Source organism: Seriola lalandi, unplaced genomic scaffold (assembly GCF_002814215.2).
Source record: "Seriola lalandi dorsalis isolate HSWRI2012SDOR001 ecotype SW California unplaced genomic scaffold, Sedor1 jcf7180002054317, whole genome shotgun sequence".
Taxonomy (NCBI): Eukaryota; Metazoa; Chordata; class Actinopteri; order Carangiformes; family Carangidae; genus Seriola; species Seriola lalandi.
The window spans coordinates 933,069-950,668 of record NW_019524870.1 but is presented as its reverse complement, the minus strand read 5'-3'; the positions used below and the strand labels follow the sequence as shown (position 1 = coordinate 950,668).

At 38.2% G+C, this 17,600-nt stretch overlaps 3 protein-coding genes across 13 annotated transcripts in view; 1 reads left to right on the top strand and 2 right to left on the bottom strand.

The window, feature by feature from the left end:
* ndel1a (nudE neurodevelopment protein 1-like 1a) overlaps positions 1–4,165 on the bottom strand; it is a 16,132-nt gene extending 11,967 nt beyond the window's left edge. For all 10 annotated transcript variants that reach the window (XR_015437277.1, XR_015437278.1, XM_087174121.1 and 7 more), the window contains exons 1-2: positions 4,057–4,165; positions 1,286–1,382 (exon numbers count right to left, since the gene is read on the bottom strand). Coding sequence is in view for 8 of the 10 variants with exons in the window: in XM_087174121.1 (XP_087030247.1) it covers positions 1,286–1,371 (86 nt within the window). In the remaining 2 variants the exon portion in view is untranslated. The remainder of the gene's footprint in view (positions 1–1,285; positions 1,383–4,056) is intronic.
* An 888-nt stretch (positions 4,166–5,053) lies between these two features.
* Positions 5,054–11,261, top strand: tex47 (testis expressed 47). Its single transcript, XM_023406831.2, has 8 exons — positions 5,054–5,196; positions 6,710–6,782; positions 7,314–7,417; positions 7,510–7,565; positions 8,583–8,661; positions 8,775–8,912; positions 9,031–9,178; positions 9,344–11,261. Exons 1-8 carry the CDS (start codon positions 5,077–5,079, stop codon positions 9,379–9,381), a joined length of 756 nt encoding a protein of 251 aa, XP_023262599.1. The 5' UTR covers positions 5,054–5,076; the 3' UTR covers positions 9,382–11,261.
* LOC111655426 (rho GTPase-activating protein 44-like) overlaps positions 10,975–17,600 on the bottom strand; it is an 83,634-nt gene continuing 77,008 nt past the window's right edge. For both annotated transcript variants that reach the window (XM_087174119.1, XM_087174120.1), the window contains one exon: positions 10,975–15,991. In XM_087174119.1, coding sequence (XP_087030245.1) covers positions 15,834–15,991 — 158 coding nt within the window. In that variant the 3' untranslated portion in view covers positions 10,975–15,833. The remainder of the gene's footprint in view (positions 15,992–17,600) is intronic.

The window sequence follows — 17,600 nt, the reverse complement described above, 5'->3', positions numbered from 1 at the left end:
AAATATGGAAATTTAAACGTCTACATTTCAATGACAACTGAATGAATTCCATGTGCTGATGAAGATCATGTGATATGACTGAAAGCTCCAGGACTGCTACCAATAGACTTTAAGATGACACTGTTCCATCAGCTGCTGTTTCTAAGGTCAAGAATGAACTTTGACACTCAGGATTGTTAAAGTTACAATAACATTAAATACCACAATAAAACAAAGTTCTCACTGGTGGATGTAGAGAAGAAAACACTTATATCACATGTGCCACACTCAGAATGAGTGTGACCTTGACTTTGAAGGAAGCTCATTGTCTAGAGACTTTTACATAACAGGGTGTGTGCCTCAGCCGGTTTCCTTCAGCTCAGGATGTTCAGGTCTCAATTAGTCGCTTTTAAATCAAGCGACATGCTGGAAGATAAGATTTCAACTTGACATGGCTAATTTTAGCAACCTTTAGATTATCAAACTGTTGAGTAACGACAACACAGTGATGCATCATTACATAAACCCGTTCAAAGATACGAGGACAAAGACACATGTGAGCCTTTTATGCTTAACGTGAAAAAGGAGCCGTCGCTTTGGGACAAAGGGAGAGGTTTCGCTGCTCGTCTCACATGAGACTCTTCCTGAAGTGTCACTGGATATGCCAACACTGGTTTTTAAATTGAAAGAGTGAGAATGGGCGACTGAAATCCAACGACAAGAGAGCAGATCAAACGTTCCTGAGGTGAAGTATTCCTGCACAAAGACAGTCTACAGTTACTGTCAGTTCTCATGATCAACGGCTCAATCTGCGGTTCAAATGCAGTCAGCAGAGTCAGTCACCACTAAACCACTAATAATATCAGCCAGAAATTCTTTTTATTCCCCATCTGCCCGAACAGTGAAAGTCTGAACACCTGAGCATAAACCATAAGCATTAATCTGCCGTTGTAACCTGCCTCCACTTATCTGGTACATGACATTTTGAGTCTGCTGCAGGTGGGAAATGGTCAGTTATACCTCCAGTTAAAAGGAGGAGAAGACTCTTCATTAACTTTTTACTTTTTTCTGAAATGAAAAGACTAAAACCAACAGTGTGTTCGTCTCTCAGCTCTTTCAGATTTCCCAAGACGTTTGGTTCTTACTGAAGATGCAAATCTCTTTAAATGGGTCACAAATATTTACTTTTCCTCGATAAGTTTGTTGTCGCTTTAGGTCTTTGAAAAAGAAAAATGCAGAAGGACACCAGGCTGATGTTACCAATGTGCTGAAACAAAACACCAAACAACATGAGCCGGTTACATACCCTGTCTTGTACTTGAGGGACAGAGTCTTCCAGAAGTCAATTTCCTCGTCTTTGGAGGAGAATTTCGGGATCATATCTGTTTCCATGGCAAACAAATCTGGGGAGGAAGGAATGAGGAAACAAGGGATTACAATGAGGAAAAAAAAAAAAAAGGTCAAGTCAAGTTTATCAGACAGAGCATTGAATCTTTTGTGACAAGCTGATGGAGCTTGTGATCCATTAAGATTCTCCAGAGCATCACAGACACAGAAGCACTGACTCTTCTCCGATCCTGAAATCTCTTAGTTCATAAAAAAAGGCAGCAAACATCTCAAAATGCAACATGAAATGAGAAAAAGACGCACAAATCAGTGATTTAAACCACAGCTGGGAATTAATCATCAAAAGCGCTCCCTCCAGACTCCCAGAAGCCCCATGGAGTACGGGATACAGAGAAAAAAATAAAAAAAATCAACTGCAGAGAAAACAGCATCTTCAGTTTGATTAACGCTCCTACAAGTTTAATTACACCTAAATAAGAGGCAACTGACACTATACAACATCATTTGGTTGAAAATGCACCACACAAGCTTTACTTCAGTGCATGTTATTTATTTTATTCTTCATTTCCTCCTGAGCCTCATTCATCACACTGACTCATAATTAGAGTTGAAGTTGGAGTCAAGCCAGGAACAGGACAAAAAGCTTCAATAAAAAACTGCTGCATTTTCTGAAAGGTGTTTGTCCCTATAAATAAACTCCCTCTGACTTAAGTAGGCTACAGAGTCTGGAGCCACCAGCACAACAACTCTCCAAAAACCATTTGACCCAAACAATGTTGGACAGTATTTCTGCTCTCATGGGTATTAAACAGGTTTGTGCTTTTGTCCTGCTGTTGAAACAGAGCTGCTTTCACCCGTCTTTCCCCAGCTGAATCAACGGAGAACAAAAAGTGAGAGAAAAGGAAGGTTATCCTGTGATCCCATGTGACTGTTTGCACAAGCATGCAGCCAATTAAAAGACACGTTTTAAAGCAGTTAATATCATTTTAAAAGGTGCCACTGTCTATGTTAACCTTACATGAGGATGTGAGGCTACAGGTGACCCAATTCCAACAACTCCATCCACCTTTATTTTTCCTTCAGAAAGTGAAACATAGTGTCTCCTGGTAACCAACTGTTGGCACTTTGATGAAGAGAGGCATTGAGGAAATAACAGCAGATTACAAGAAGAGGAACTGCAGTTTTCTGGACAATAAAACCCTCTGGTGAGCAGTGATGGAGCCAAACCAGTACTCCCTTTGGGCTGGCACAGAAATCAGTGTCTTGTTTATTTCTCTTCAGCTTGATGTGGCCCTGCAGGCTGAAGAGAAACTATTCTGAGTCAAGCTCTTTCTTTTATTCACTCATTCGGGCAACAGTGTCAGCTATAGGATGGTTACACCTTATAGGAATCAAATATAATGCATTTGTACTTTTTGTTTAAACAACTGAACTGATAAAATTAACTGCCATGTATATATGGGGTCTATGGAAGCATAATGCATTTACTTAAGGAAAAAAAAAAAGCTCTGTTTTTCAGAATTAAGAAGATAATTATGTCGTTAATTCAGAGAAACAGAGCAGGAATTTTATTAATTCATTATAATTCAGAATTTATTTATTTATTTATTTATTTTTTAAGTGAATGCATTACACTTCCATAGGGTCTATAGGGGCCCAGCAACAGATGTTTGCCCTAGTGTCCCCACGGAGGTCAGTCCAGCCATGGGTGGTCATCTCAATAAGGATAAATGCTGAAAAGTCGCTGAATTTAAGTGTGTGATAACACAGAGAGAGGGAGAGACAGGACAAGGTCAACAGATGCTTCCGTTGTGTGAGGGGTCACAGTAAATAATGCTGACCTCCAGTGTCACACAGAAGAGCCCCGTGTCCACTCCAACAAAATGTCTTTACAACCGCCAATAAGATCATGAGATTAAAAAAAAGAAAGAAAAGAAAATCTTATTAATCATAAAGAAAGCTTGGCTGCTCTTGCAGGCAGTGCCTTCTATAGTAGCTACTGACCTGCAAAAATTTCATTCTATGAACCTCTGAATAATTCCGCTTCAGATTAAATTCAACCATGTCACCCACAGCCTGGGGGGGGGGCTTAAATGGCATAAAGTAGAGGAAAAAGCAAGATAAACCATTTTGTCCGCATCAATAAGTGGGCCTGCTTCTTAAATAAAACATAAAAATAAAAAAAACACAATTACAATTTTAGAAAAAACATTTACCTTCATGTAAACTGCATGAGCTAATGTTGGCCTATGATCTTACATTATAAGGGTGTATAATCTATGATTTAAACGGTGGGTTAAGTGTAGGTGTAAATCAAGCAAGATCAGAGTCAGAAAACTACACTGTAAAATCTTACTATTTAACCAAACTGATGTTAATTCTATACTGAGTCAAAAGGTTTTAATCCAAATGAGAGATGACCCTGTTCAGTGATCATCTTCTATCATTAGAAACAGGAAATGATATTTAATTACATACACTGAAAATACCTAGATTTGAATCATCGGTTTTGAATTATAACGTTAAACAGGACAAGAAATAAGACCAAAATCAGCGAGTGTAAATCCAGAGCTGATGCTGAGCTCAGCTGTCAAAACTGGGTGTGCAAACAAGCCGCGAACCGAACAAACGATAAACGACCAGCGTTCAACGACAAACTGGCTCCAGTGTTTCAGTTTCACTAGTTGTGCACCAAAGAGAAAAGAGGATGAATTATCATGTGTCCAGTACCTGAACATCGCCTCAAACACTGATGTAAGTCAGTCCATTATGCTCGATGGTCTACGCTGTTGAGGCCGACCGTCTCCTCCGGCTGTCTGATGATCTCTGCTCGGTCCGCTCAGCAGGGCTTTTAAAGGAAAATACACCCTAAATCTCAATTCTATTTTTTCTTATTATTTTTCTATTGAACGCTTCATATTTGATAACAGGATAAGCCTGTCATATTGCACTAGAGCTTTTATATCATAGATATATATAAAAGCTTAAAAAATCTCTAATAAAAACATACTTGCAAAACTACATTAAATTCAAATTAAACCAACAACAACGTGATAAAAAGCATAAAATAAAACAAATTGTGTCGTAGGCTCCAGCAACATGAGAGATTAATAATCCAAAAGCTATTTGGAGTATTTATGGTTCACAGCAGTAATTCCAAAAAATTATTTTTGGATAATTATAGAAAAAGTAAAACACAAAAGTAAACTACAATAGAGAGAGAGAAAAAAAAAAAATCAGGTTTAGGGTGGATTTCCCTACGTATTCTCGTGCTCATGAGCTTCATTGCTGCACACGTGCTGCGCATAGGGCGCAGTTAATGTTAAATTAGCACCACCTGTTGGTCATTGACTGGATAGGGTTAGGTATTTCTGAATTTAATGTAGCTGATGTTGAGGATAGGTCACAAAGGCTGTAACTCTAGGCATCAGATAATCTTTTTTTTTCATATTATAGTAAATACAAACAACAATCATCATGGTATTATTGTACAAGTAATATTTATAGAAAGAAATTATAGAAAATAATAATAATACAATCTAAATACATAAATAGTAACAATAAACAATAGGAAATAAACAATACAATAAGAAAAAAGATACAAATCATATGATTCAAAATCCACCTACGTATCTAGGCTGTGGTGACGTCAAACACGTCTTCGCCGAGCTTGACGGGCATCGTTGCCATGGTAACCCACCTAGAGCGAGAGAGAGGAGCCCCCAAACATCTCGGTTAGGTTGAGGCAGTATGGCTGCTCCACAGAAAGTCGGCAGCTTGTCGTTGAAGTCGTGGGAAAACAGAGACTCGGAGGTGGAGGGAAGAGACACGGTGACCATGTTTGATGTGTTTCACGGGACAATGAGAGAGGTTTGTACCGGAGCCTTGTGACGGTAGCTAAACTAGCTACCGGTCGGATAACGGTAACGTTTACAGGATATGCGCCTGGTTCAACCGCCCCACGAAATAATTACAGGAAAAAAGTTTAGATAAGGCCCAAAAACATTTGTCAACACTCACTGAAGTAGGTTTACACAGTGCTGAAAGAAGTACTGACATCCTGATGTAACAGTACCAATACCACACAGTAAATATAGCCTACTCCCATACTCCAGTGCTCCAATACTGTATTGAAAATGTTACTCAAGCAGATGCATTAAAATGTGTAAGAAGCTTTTTACTGTTGCTCTGGGCTGAGGTGCATCTGATTTCCAATTTAACGTAGTTTAGTTTGTAAAGATTCAGAAAAGAATGAGAAATATTCCTTATTCAGAGCCCAAAGTGACACCTTCACAAGGCTTTGTTTATCCAAACCTCAAAATAATTGAAAATGAATGATAAAGAATTAAAAGCACAAGCAGTAAAACCTTGTATTTGAGAAAGTGGACGCTATTTTACATTGTGGTACTGGAACTTTTACTTAAGTAAAGTCTGGGTATTACTTCCACCACTAATGACACAACAGTGAGCTCCTGGCTGCATATTTAAATTGTAATTTATGAAAATTGAAGGATTATATAATTAGTTGTCATAATAAAAGTTCTATCTGGGTGAAAATCGGATAAGTGAACATGCAAGTAATGAGTATCAAAGAGGTTGACATGACATTAATTTTAATAACTGTTTTTTCAGATTAAACCAAATGAGAAATCTTTTTCCCTCATTAGCTCATATAACTGCCAGCAAACAGTTTTTGACATTAGCTTCAGACTAAATAGTGTCTTAATGCACTATCCTCTGCAGTGCCCATATGTACAGTTCCTCCTCCTGTTGGCTTTCATTACCTGAATTACAAACCTGTCTCAGCTCGGGATTGGCTCATATGTTTATCGTGCATATGTAGTTGCGCCAGAGTGCAGGCGAACAAAGGGTTTCTAGGATATAAGCTTTAATAAACAGTGAAAGCAGGCAGCTCACTGAGGTTTCACTCGCTCTGCTAGAGTCTTTGAGTTGGATGGAGATAAGGAGTTAGAGAGTTAAGATGGAGAAAACCGACCCAATGAAAGCAAAGGGAAAGAAAGAGGAAGAAATTGGGACTAGTTTATTTCACCATCGTATGGATCAGAGGAAGGATCTGGATGATGAACAAGTGGTTTGTATTCCATTTCAAACAACAGGAGAGGAAATAAAAGTTTTTCTTAAGCAGCTTGCTAGTTTTCCTATTAAATTCTGATCTGATCAGAAACTTTACTTCATGAAACCATGAAGCTCTTTTGCTGACAGGTGCTGATTTGAACAGTTGCAATTTCACTCATTATATGTTGAAATAGCTTTATAATTTAATCATGCATGAGGTAGTGCTCCTCCCTTTGTGAATGTACGTGTCTAATAGGCTATGTGACAAAGCAGGTTTTTCTAAGACTTGTCTTCCTTGTCTCTGCAGAAGATCGTGCTACAGCGGCTGATAGTAATCGCCCGGCTCCCCCACGATCTCGCTGACAGGACAGAACTGGGAGGTCAGCCAGCAATTACCTTAGAGCTACAAAGACCAAGAGCAACAACAGCTCAGTGGCTGATAATAAGGCATCGCTATTTCACTGACACAATCCCTTCATTCTCTGCAGTGACCTAATCACCTTGTTCCAATTTGATCCAGTTCTCCTTAGGGGGAAATGAAGGGGATGGTAGTAATAATATTATAAATTATATTACAAATGAATAGATCTGCACTTTCTGCAGAAATTTGCAATCTAAATTTAGAGAGAAGCATCGTCTCGTTTCTCTTGTCGGACTGTTTTAGAGCTTTCCCATCTTCGTATGTGAATGAGTCTGCAGGGCGTCCTTGTAAGAGCTTCGTGTTGTCACTTTTCAAGGAATTCTTCCACAGAAATTACATAGAAAACTCAAAATAAAAGCCCCTGGAGAGGCTGGAACTGAACGGTGTGTTGACAACAGCGCTGGGCTTTCATGTGGTTGTCAGGATACTCAGTTTCTCTGTTGTCTGCAAACTGACACATTGTTCTGTTTGTTGATTTGTTTCCATACAGCTCATTATGAAAAACTCAACTTTCAGTTAAGCAAACAATATATCTGGGATCACATGACAGGCCTGCTGGTAATCTATCCATCCTGCCTGCTGCACATCATTGAAGTAAGTTTCCCTCCAGATAAATATTCAGTCGATGAAGAAACTTTATGATGTGAAACCCTGTACTTACTGTTTGCTGCGCTGCTCTCTTCCAGTCATCCAGGGAGATTCTGCTGTCTGTTCTGAAAGACCTGCAACAACAGACAGACTGGTAATGATGAATATCACACACTATGTCATGTACCAAAGCATACTAATACTGTTCAGAGGAGTGATTAAAATTCATCTCATGGGGGCATGAATGTTTTTTCATGACCACCCATCCAATAGTTGTTGAGACATTTCACTTAAAAACACCAATTTCAACCTCATGGTCGCACAAGTCTTGGGATCATCTAAGTCAGAGGGATACAACCTCTTGGGGCCATGAGTGTTTGTCACACCACTAGCATAGCTGCACTCGAAGAATTCAAATGCCTTAAGAATGCAGACAGGGGAAGTCCCAGGCCTAAAGCCGTGTTTTTGTACTACCGGTACTTCCATTCATCAGCCTGTCAAAGTCTCTCATTAGCTTCATGTGTTGTACATTTTCTTTTCAAGATAAAACAAGACTATTTGAACATCTATTTTATGTAAATAGTTAATTAAAGATTAATGATAAGAACTGTAACAACTGCAAAAAAAACTGTAACAACTGCAAAAAAAGTTATAAATGTTATAAAATCTGATTTCTGAAGGTCTCAAATATGATAGTTCATTAGAAAACTACTAAAAGTACTGTTAACTTTTGTGCAGGTTTCAACTCGAATCAAACCACATCACTGATCTTCCTAAATTCATGAGAGCCAAGAGTGAAACCTGGAATGTGAAATATTTATAAAAACATCATCGCCATTAAACAACAGCGGCAGCTATTCAGTGTAGTCTTCAAAGCTTTCCCCCATTAAGAAGAGTGGGACACAACCAACGATGTTCACATGTTGATTGGATTGCTATAATAAGGACCAGGATTATTGATCTGTTAATTGATAGTGAGATAGACAGTGGACGGGATGCCAGCATTCCAGTGGGACTGATAGGGATAAATATATGATAAATATTATTTTCAACAATGGCTCCTCTAGTTCCCAGCCGAGAACATTTCAAACCTTCTCCCTGACATTGAACCTGTTGGTGTTGAATTTTACAATATGCAGAACTGTACTAATGATTTTGAATCCTCTCTTAGTTCCCTGCTGGAAGCTGCAAAGGTTGTGTTCATGGCACATGAACCTCGAAGCAGGATGTTCCATCAGTGGAGCTACAAGGTTTGTATATCTTTGAGGCTGCATGAGGCAAACACAGATATGTGGCAGATTCCTTATGAATTATAATCTGTTTCCATGGACATTTAATGAGTGATTCACGTTGTTAACTGAAGGTGCTGGGGGCAGACCAGGTGTCTGGCGACCACGAGGCTAAAGGACATGAGGAAGAAGAAGAGAGCACAGAGACTCTGGTCTGCAGTGTCCTGTCAGCACTGCAGAGTCTGGGTGAGCACCCTGAAATATCTAAGAAGGTGCGTTCGCTTCATAAATTTACAGCACATTTTATAGATAATTCTCACTTTTTTTATAACAATAAAATAACCCTGATGTTGTCAGCTTCTAAAGAAGATTTTCTGACTCCCCTCTCAGACTCTCCCTGGATTAGTTCTGGATGAGACTCCAGAACTGATCATGCCTCAGGAGGCTCTAGATAAGCTGCTGGATCGAGATGAGCTGCAGAGTCCACAACAGTTCCTGCAGATGTACGACTCCCCCTTAAACGTCAGCATGGACTTTGGTAAGAGGCAACTTCAGCTGAGTTTTGATTTATGATGAATGTGCTCATTTGAAGTGAATGAGGAAACATGAGTCTTAAAGGAAAAGATGAGTCATTTTATGATAATTATTTTTAAGTCACAAGAAAGTAAACTTAACTATGTAAAATATTCTTATTGCTCAAAAGGACAAGTTATTCGAAGCCGCTGCCTCACTACAGTTTAACTTTTTGGACTAAAGGTGGAAGGTGAAAGGTGAGGACTCATCCTGCATATTTCATCTACACACTGGACATCTAGCAGTTAACGGGTCAGTTCACCTAACTCACAAATAACATGTGCAGATAATTGGTTTGGTTTCATTTGCTCTGGTTTTAAAATATCTGCTTTCACTCCAGTACAATTAAATGAAAGTGAATTTGTTTGTAAATTGACATTTGTAGTGACAAACTCCTATTGCAAGTGTGATGAGTCAGATGTATTGTAGTAAATTGTGAATTGCGAACTTCATGGATTCCCAATGAAGCAACATGTCTTGTCTTGGTGATCCAAAATGAAGTTTTGACTTAATGTGTTGACTTTAGCTGCTACATGGCTGCTCACTGCAACCTTGATTGTTTAGATGTGTCCTTGGAATAATGATATCCAGTCCTTAACAATGCTTTGTATCATGATGCTTTTATTTTCTTGTGTCCCCAATCTGTCCATAATGTCCAATAACAGTTTTATACAAAGTTTAACATAAAACAGCCACAGAGTTGTCAGAGAACAGTCAAAAACTGTTTGCCTCTTTACAATGAGCAACACCTGTGTTTACTGCCTTGGGGCTTAAATTTTCTGTGGACAGCCTCAGCCTTACATCACCCCCTAGTGCTCGGAGGATTATCACACAAATCAAATACATGGCTCCTACAACATTTAAAAAAAAATCATCAGCAGCATCTTTTTCCAGAATCAACTTTTTCCATGGGGATTCTTTTTTGGTAAAGCAATTCCCATGGAAGCTGCTGACAGTGAGGTTTGTGGATAATTCAGAGTAGCAGAGACATTGTCATTGGAAACAAACTATGCTGTTGAGTTTTTAGTGAGACTAACGGCGTCCACCAGTTTGGTCCAGACTGAAATACTGTATCTGAGGGATTCATGGTCCCCAGAGGATAAGTCCTACTGACTGTTCATGCACAGTAACACCACCAGCAGATTATTCAGTGAAATATCTCAATAACTATTGGATGATTTTGCACAAATAGTTAGTTAGTTAAGACCTTCACGGTTTCCAGACAATGAAGCTTAAAAATTTTGGTGATCCTCTTCCTTTCTTCTTTTAGTGTGTGTTAACATGTGTGGTTGTCAGGAAATAATTAAATTGATTGCTGGTTCTTAGCATAAGGAACAATATGTGTGTGTTAAAGGCTCATGTGAAGCTGTTTACAGTAGTTCCCACACAGTATTGTTGCTTGTCATCATAAGAGATCTGCATGACAGGTGCATTTCAGAGCTGTCAGAGTGAGCCACTTCCTTTTGATTTACCTTGCAATTCAAAGCTGTAATTAGATGTTTTATGCCTCTGCAGAATGTGTTTGGCCTCCACTGAAGCACTGTGAGTGTGACTGAAGGCTTCTTACCAGAGAAAAATCACTGTGTTTTATACCATCATTTAATTTTCTGCAGCTTTTCTTTCTATTTGTTTCACTTGTTTGGTCCAAAAACAGCTGTTTCCACTCCAAATCATTTCAGGTATAAAACTTCTGTGAGTGAGAGAAGATTGAACACAATTCTCAACATTTATAATTCATAACAAAAGCACAGACAGTCCAAGTAATATAAAAACATTTTTAATAGTTTCAACATTCGGATGAGGATTATCTTCTTTTTTTTTTTCTTTTATCTTACACTGTGTTCCACTTGGTGACCGGGAGATAGCATGTCCAAGAAAAGGCATTTCCTCTTCACTCCAAACTTTAAAGAGTCCACAGCATCACTACAGTTTGACACAAAGAACTTTTAAGTCTGAAAAAATTCCTTGATCACGTATGTGTTCCCTTTTTATTTTGGCCCCCGTTACTTGGAACTTAAACTTAAGCAAAAAAAAAGAAAAAAAGAAAAGATGATTGGAGATGTACTTGCAATGGCTGCATGCACCACAGTGTAATCTACAAACTGTATGGGTAAAAACAAACCTATATGCAGCACGTTTTTTTCTTCTCTTGCTTGTTATATGATTTCAGTGTAAATCCTCAGAGCACACATGTCCTCTCTTCCATCATATCATGAAGATTTTTGATTCTCTGTTTTGAGTCTTATGTGCTTTTTTTTCTCCTATTGATAAAACAGGTGGAGCATACTGTATTAATGTAACACAGAAGAAACAAGGTGAAAACAAACAGTAATCATGAATGATTCGAACACATTGTCGGCAGAATCAATGGGAAGTTTGACTAAAAAAGGTCAAGGGGAGCACTGACTTCTTCTCTTGTAAAGGTTGATCTATTCACTTATAAAAAATAAATACAAGCACGTTTAGATAGGACCAAAGATGAGACATATTTCATAGGCATGGTTAAAAAGCATGCTGCTGAGTTTCACACAGGACAATGTCGAATCAAACACCCCCTGCCCCAAAAATTAGGACTTACACACTTTTTTTTTTTTTTATCAAATACCCCTTCACCCTCTTTTACTGTAACTAAGTCCACGACACACACACGATCCGCCTGTATCACGACCTACGAAGTGAACTTCACCGGTACATTCCACCTATTAATTTTCAAAAACAAGGCCTTCGTATTTTAGTGCTCAAAGGGCATGCTCGCAAAAAGCTGTAACACTGGAAGCTGTGTCTCCACCACTCTCTCTGCTCGACAGGGCTCTTGTTAATAAAGTTGTTTTGGATGAATACTCTATGTACAAGCCTTGATCGGATTACCCTTTAGTACAAAACGAAGAGCGGCACATTGTTACACAAAAATCCAGACAAAGACAGGACAGACCACTCACCTCGGCACAGCCTAAATGCAACAATAACTTTCTAAAAAAACGGTTTTGTGGTCAGTGTTTAGTTTTTCTTTAAATATTCAAAGTAGAAATACTGGTGAGAGCATTTTATGCTGGACTGATTTAAACTCAGCTGATTAAATCCAGTAACTGCAGTGAACTGTAGTAGAGCTGAGTCTGAATGGATGAAAAATAATTTGTTAGTATTTTGATCATCAGTTTAATCATTAAAGTAATTTTTCAAACAAAAATGCCCAAAAAAATCTTGTTTCAGCTTTAATATTGTGAGGATTTCGCTTCTCTTATGTGATAGTAAACTGTGTATCTATAGATTATCAAGTGTTAGTTGGCGTAAACAAGCTATTAGATACAGCACTTTAAGCTTTATGAAACATTTTTCGCTATATTCTGACATTTTATAGAACAAATTATTAATTGATTAATCAACCATCATTAATCAATTATGAAAATAATCATTAATCGCAGCCCTAAATTGTAGAAAATGTCATTTTTTTCTTTTTGAACTACTTGTGTAAAGCATTTTCTTTATGTTCTCATTCTAAAATCACATCTTAAATCTAATGAAGGAACTGAGGAGATTCATTATCTGCTGTCTGCTCTCTCTCTTTTAATTAACTCTTAGTCAAGAATCTGAAAACGAGCACTATCAGCTGTTTATTTAGAAAACCTACAAACTAGATTTAACCTTGAGCCTACGTCAGTGCCGAGAGATCTACTGTACCATTTTTAATTTTTACTGTGCGAAATCTACTCGATGTTATTTTGTGTCAGTGTGGCATTATTGTGCTAGAACCAGCGACATTATAATATTATCTGTACAGTATAATGTTATAATGTTCATCGTCATTTATATTTTTTAATACAGTATTTGTATATATCTATCTATCTATCTGTCTATATATATATATATATTTATATTTATATATATATATTTAAATTTCTCCCCTGTCAGTATATACACGACATATATGTACAGAGGTTTGAGTATTTACAAAAGTCCTGTGAATCATATCGCACTTTAAAAGAAAGGGGATGGTAGAGCAGCACAGTGACTTTGAGGCCATGTGTCGTGGATGTTCTCAGGACAAAAGGAAAATCTTACAAATCTGGATAGGTCACAACAAAACCCACCGCAAGGCAAATAACAAACTGCTGCTGTCGTATGTAAAACCTTGTTACTTCAGTTTTATTTCCCTTAAACCGAACTTCTGATTCCTGAAAAGGTTTTAATGCAACAGCAGGGAAAATTCTGGTCCCGTGTTTCTATGCTTCTTTTTTTTTTTAAATCCTCTGATGAGATTCATGTGTAGTGGAAACAATCACAACTCCTCAGACCTAGTAAAAAGTATTCAGAAATATATCTGTATAAATACTCTCATCAAAATAAACACATATACACATTTCTTTGCACTTGCCTCTAGTTCACTAATATAGACCAAAAATATCAGCATCATCAGACAGGTTTCCTATAAACTGCAATGAGGAAGTGCATGGCTGAAAGTGAAACTGCACTATCAGAAAAAAAGTGTGCTTATTTTAACCACTGGGGCTGCAGGGTTTTCTTTTTAACAAAAAATAGCACCTTTTTTTCTGGGAGTGTGTCAAGACAGTTTTCAGTTCTTTGCTATGATATGATGGGATGTTTTAATACCTCAGGGCACAAGGACACAATCTTGTGCCTGTATCCTCTGACAACGCCTCACCAGGGATGATTCTCCCATACGGAGGCTGAAGTGTGCCACCGGAGAAATTTTATGCTTTTTTTAAAAAAATGTTTTATTATAATCATTCAATTATTTGATAAATTTTAAAAAGCTGTTAATTTTCCAGTGTAATTCACATATATTGTATAAAACTGAAACCAGTTATGTATATATTTTCATTAGTGTTTAGCATCTTTCAGCTCATTGGTTTGATTGGTTGACCCACAACTTTACTGTTTTGGTTCACTCTCAAGTGTCATTTTTGGCTCATAAATGAATATAGCAGAGCATTTAGCAGCTAAAGAACCAGATATTTCCCTCAGGAGTTGTTGGAAAACATTTTAAAATTGAACCGCCAAACTATTTTTAAAAAGGCTCTTCAATTATTCCATTTGGTCATTCACTTGTGTCTTTCTATCATATTCCATTTCTTTAACATCTGTAATTTTCATTTTGCGATCATTTAATTTAAGAATGATTCTCTAATTGTCATGTGAGCAGTCTGGCACATAAACATTAAAGGTACCCTGTGTAGTTTTTGACTGCTAGTAAAGCTATGGAGCAGTGCTTTTACCTGCTATCCGCTGTCGCACAGTTGGTGGCAGCAACGTGGAAGGAAGCAGAGTCTAATCCACAATTCAAAATAGTCTGATTTTCAAATGTTGGATTGGACTTAATATAATTATTAATTTAATTTAAGTAAATGTTCCTGTGGCACACTCCAGGCTCCTCAGTACCAAACCTGTACATTCTTGTCTTCCAGTGGATTCAGTTTCTCTTTCTTGAAACTGACATTAATCCTTACTTTACAGAGAAAAATGAAGAATCCCATGTAACTTCGCTTGCTGCCAAAAATAACTATGAGTAATCACATGGAGTTTTTCATTTTTCATCTCACTGGACCTTCCATAACCTACAATATGTACTTCTTATATTTAACAGCTCCCTGACGGCATCAACTATACTCTATCTGAAGTGGTGTCTTTATAGCTCTCCTGTGGATACAAAATATGATTTGATCTGATTTATAATGTTAATCATATCATATATTCTGAAAATGTACAGTATAAACAATAAATATTCAGTGATTGATATCCTGATTGAATGCCATGTAAATATAGAGAAAAGTTTGACTTGGTGACTGCGTTGAAGCTCTTTGCAACCTGGTCGTTGTTTTCCTAAATATCTAAAACATGCATTCCTGTTTATGCTCCACGACACCAACAGTGCAACATCATAATTGTACAATTACCAAACACATCAGACACAAACACACACACACACACACACACACACACACACACACACACACACACACACACACACACACACACACTGTCACACTCACAGTGAACGCTCAGGTGGGACAGAAATTCAGGGGTTTGTTGCCACCACATGCCAGAGCGAGGCATTTCAACTGACACCCCTGAGGAACCGAGGAGAAAGAAAGAAGAAGAAGAAAGCCTGGGTGTTGGCAGGACAGATGAACAGTGTTGTGTTGTTCTTCCTTCTAAAAGTCACTCATGAGAAGCAGCAGCAAAGAGCACTCATTCCTCCCAGCAGCCAGTCTCGTGTGTGTAGTTAAAGGCAATATTGCAAGTGAATAAAAATAAGGCAAAAACAAACATAAAAAATTAAATTAATGAAAACGACATATTTCCAGCCAATATAAAATGTCAACAATCCCCTGACCACATTGTCACAACAACTCGTGTGATTCTTTTAGCTGTGTTCACCTTGTTTTTTTGTTGTTTTACTGTGAAGAAGAGCTTCTTTTTACAAGTCGGCCCCTCTGGATCAAGCACAGGTGAGGTGAGACAATGAGATCCAGCTGGAGAGGTGAGAGGTCAATGAGTTGAGCGTGGGGGGGTGGGGGGTTGGAGCGACACGGTGCAGCAGTAGCATTGTGTTTCATTTAATCAGCCTGCAGGGGTGGGGGTGTAGGGGGGACTCAGTGGCATCATAGCACTGTGCTCTCAGACTCTTCCTCCGACTCTGCTCTGTTGTTGGTCAACTCGAGCAGCGCCACTGAGTTCCTGAAGGGGGAGATGTGGGGCAAGTCAAAAAGACCGTCCAGTTCCATGTTAATGACGGGGATGTCCAGGTTGCAGAGAGAATCTGGCAGAGCAGAGAAACAGAGAGAGTGAGCAGAGAGGGAAATAAAAGCACTTCTAATGTGGGTAAAAAAAAAAAAACATGTAGGGTGAAACAGATCATTCCAGATGTGGGCTCATTGATGCCGGATGATGTTACACACAGCATGTGGGCCATCAGAAGTCAAGTTTACAGTATGAATAAATAAAAAAAAATGCATGACAGGGGTGCACGATAAACAAGCTTTTTATATTTCAGCCTTTCCACCAGATGTTGAACCTGCTGCAGGGATTTGCTCCCATTCAGCCACAAGAGCATTAGTGAGGTCCAACACTGATGCTGGGTGATTAAGTCTGGTTCACAGTCAGTGTTCCAGTTCATCTCAAAGGTGTTAGACCAGTCAAGTTCTTCCACACCAAACTGCAAAACCAGTTTTGACTTGCAGGCATTGCCATGTTGAAACTGAGGTTGGCTTTTCTCAAACTGTTGTACGCTGCAGCATTAAGATTTACCTTAACTGGAATTTAGACCAAAGCATGAAGATCCAGCTCTAGACTAAATGTATATAAACGTATGTGGACAAGTTTTCAACATACAGTTTTAGCCATACAGCGTATGTGGAAAAGTATTTGGTTCATTTCAAATTTATATGTGGGATAGATTTCTTTTTGAATTTGATAATTGCTAACAATATTCTGAAACTTAGCTGTTTGCAATACTCCCACCAAGATATATGCAAAAATAAACCATGTGTCTACATTTAATTGAAGTAATTTAATTTGAAGTAATTGCAGATTCCTATACTGACACAGTTTTGCATTTAGTAATAAATTGACTTTACAGGTGATTTAGTATTGCTCACATAATATTGATAGCAGATTTGAAAGAGAATGGTCAAAATCAATTGTAAAATATCCTGATTTTGTCCCTAACACGAGTCAAGCTTAAAAAACACTGGAACCTACAACTCCCACAATGCACCTGTAATATCTTTCAAACTCTATACCCTCTGTTTATAATGCAGATTTTTTGTCAAACATTTGTTTCAATCCTAACTCAAGACAAAACTGACGACAGCACTGAGACATGATGAAGCTTATTTTTCAGACTTGCAGCCACAAAAAAAAATGATGCAGCTAAGTTCATTAGTAATGAAAACGAGTAAACAAACCTTTATGTGCATAATCAAAGGAGGGAAGCAGTTTTTTTAGACAGCTACATCTGTGCCATGCATCACAGCTGCAGTAATAGATAAACTGCACTGGTAGAAACTACATGAATGCTGGTGAGTAAATTATCGAAAGTATCAATATCGTACATACCTAATACTCTACACCTGATTCAGACATGATCAATGAGCATCAAAAACAAATTCAATAAACACTGTCACAACCCAAAACCAAACCAAGATCAATGTAGTTAGTTATACTTGTGTATAAATGAATAAATTGACCTCAGTGTGATACAAAGAACTGGAGCATCTTTGTGTGAATGATGACAATCCACAGAGTGATAGACAGTGGCACAGACAGGAAGTGTGTGCTGACTGAAGAACAGCGGTGGGCAGTGAGGTACAACATTGTGGAGTGGAGCGGGAGTGTGAGGGGGGGGGCAGTGACTGTCAAAGCTGGGG

Bases quoted from the DNA above. Each gene is read 5' to 3' on its own strand.
- tex47 (XM_023406831.2), top strand. From the start codon at position 5,077: ATGGCTGCTCCACAGAAAGTCGGCAGCTTGTCGTTGAAGTCGTGGGAA. The intron at 5,197-6,709 runs GTTTGTACCGGA...TTGTCTCTGCAG, and splicing joins TTCACGGGACAATGAGAGAG to AAGATCGTGCTACAGCGGCT. The intron at 7,566-8,582 runs GTAATGATGAAT...ATCCTCTCTTAG, and splicing joins CTGCAACAACAGACAGACTG to TTCCCTGCTGGAAGCTGCAA.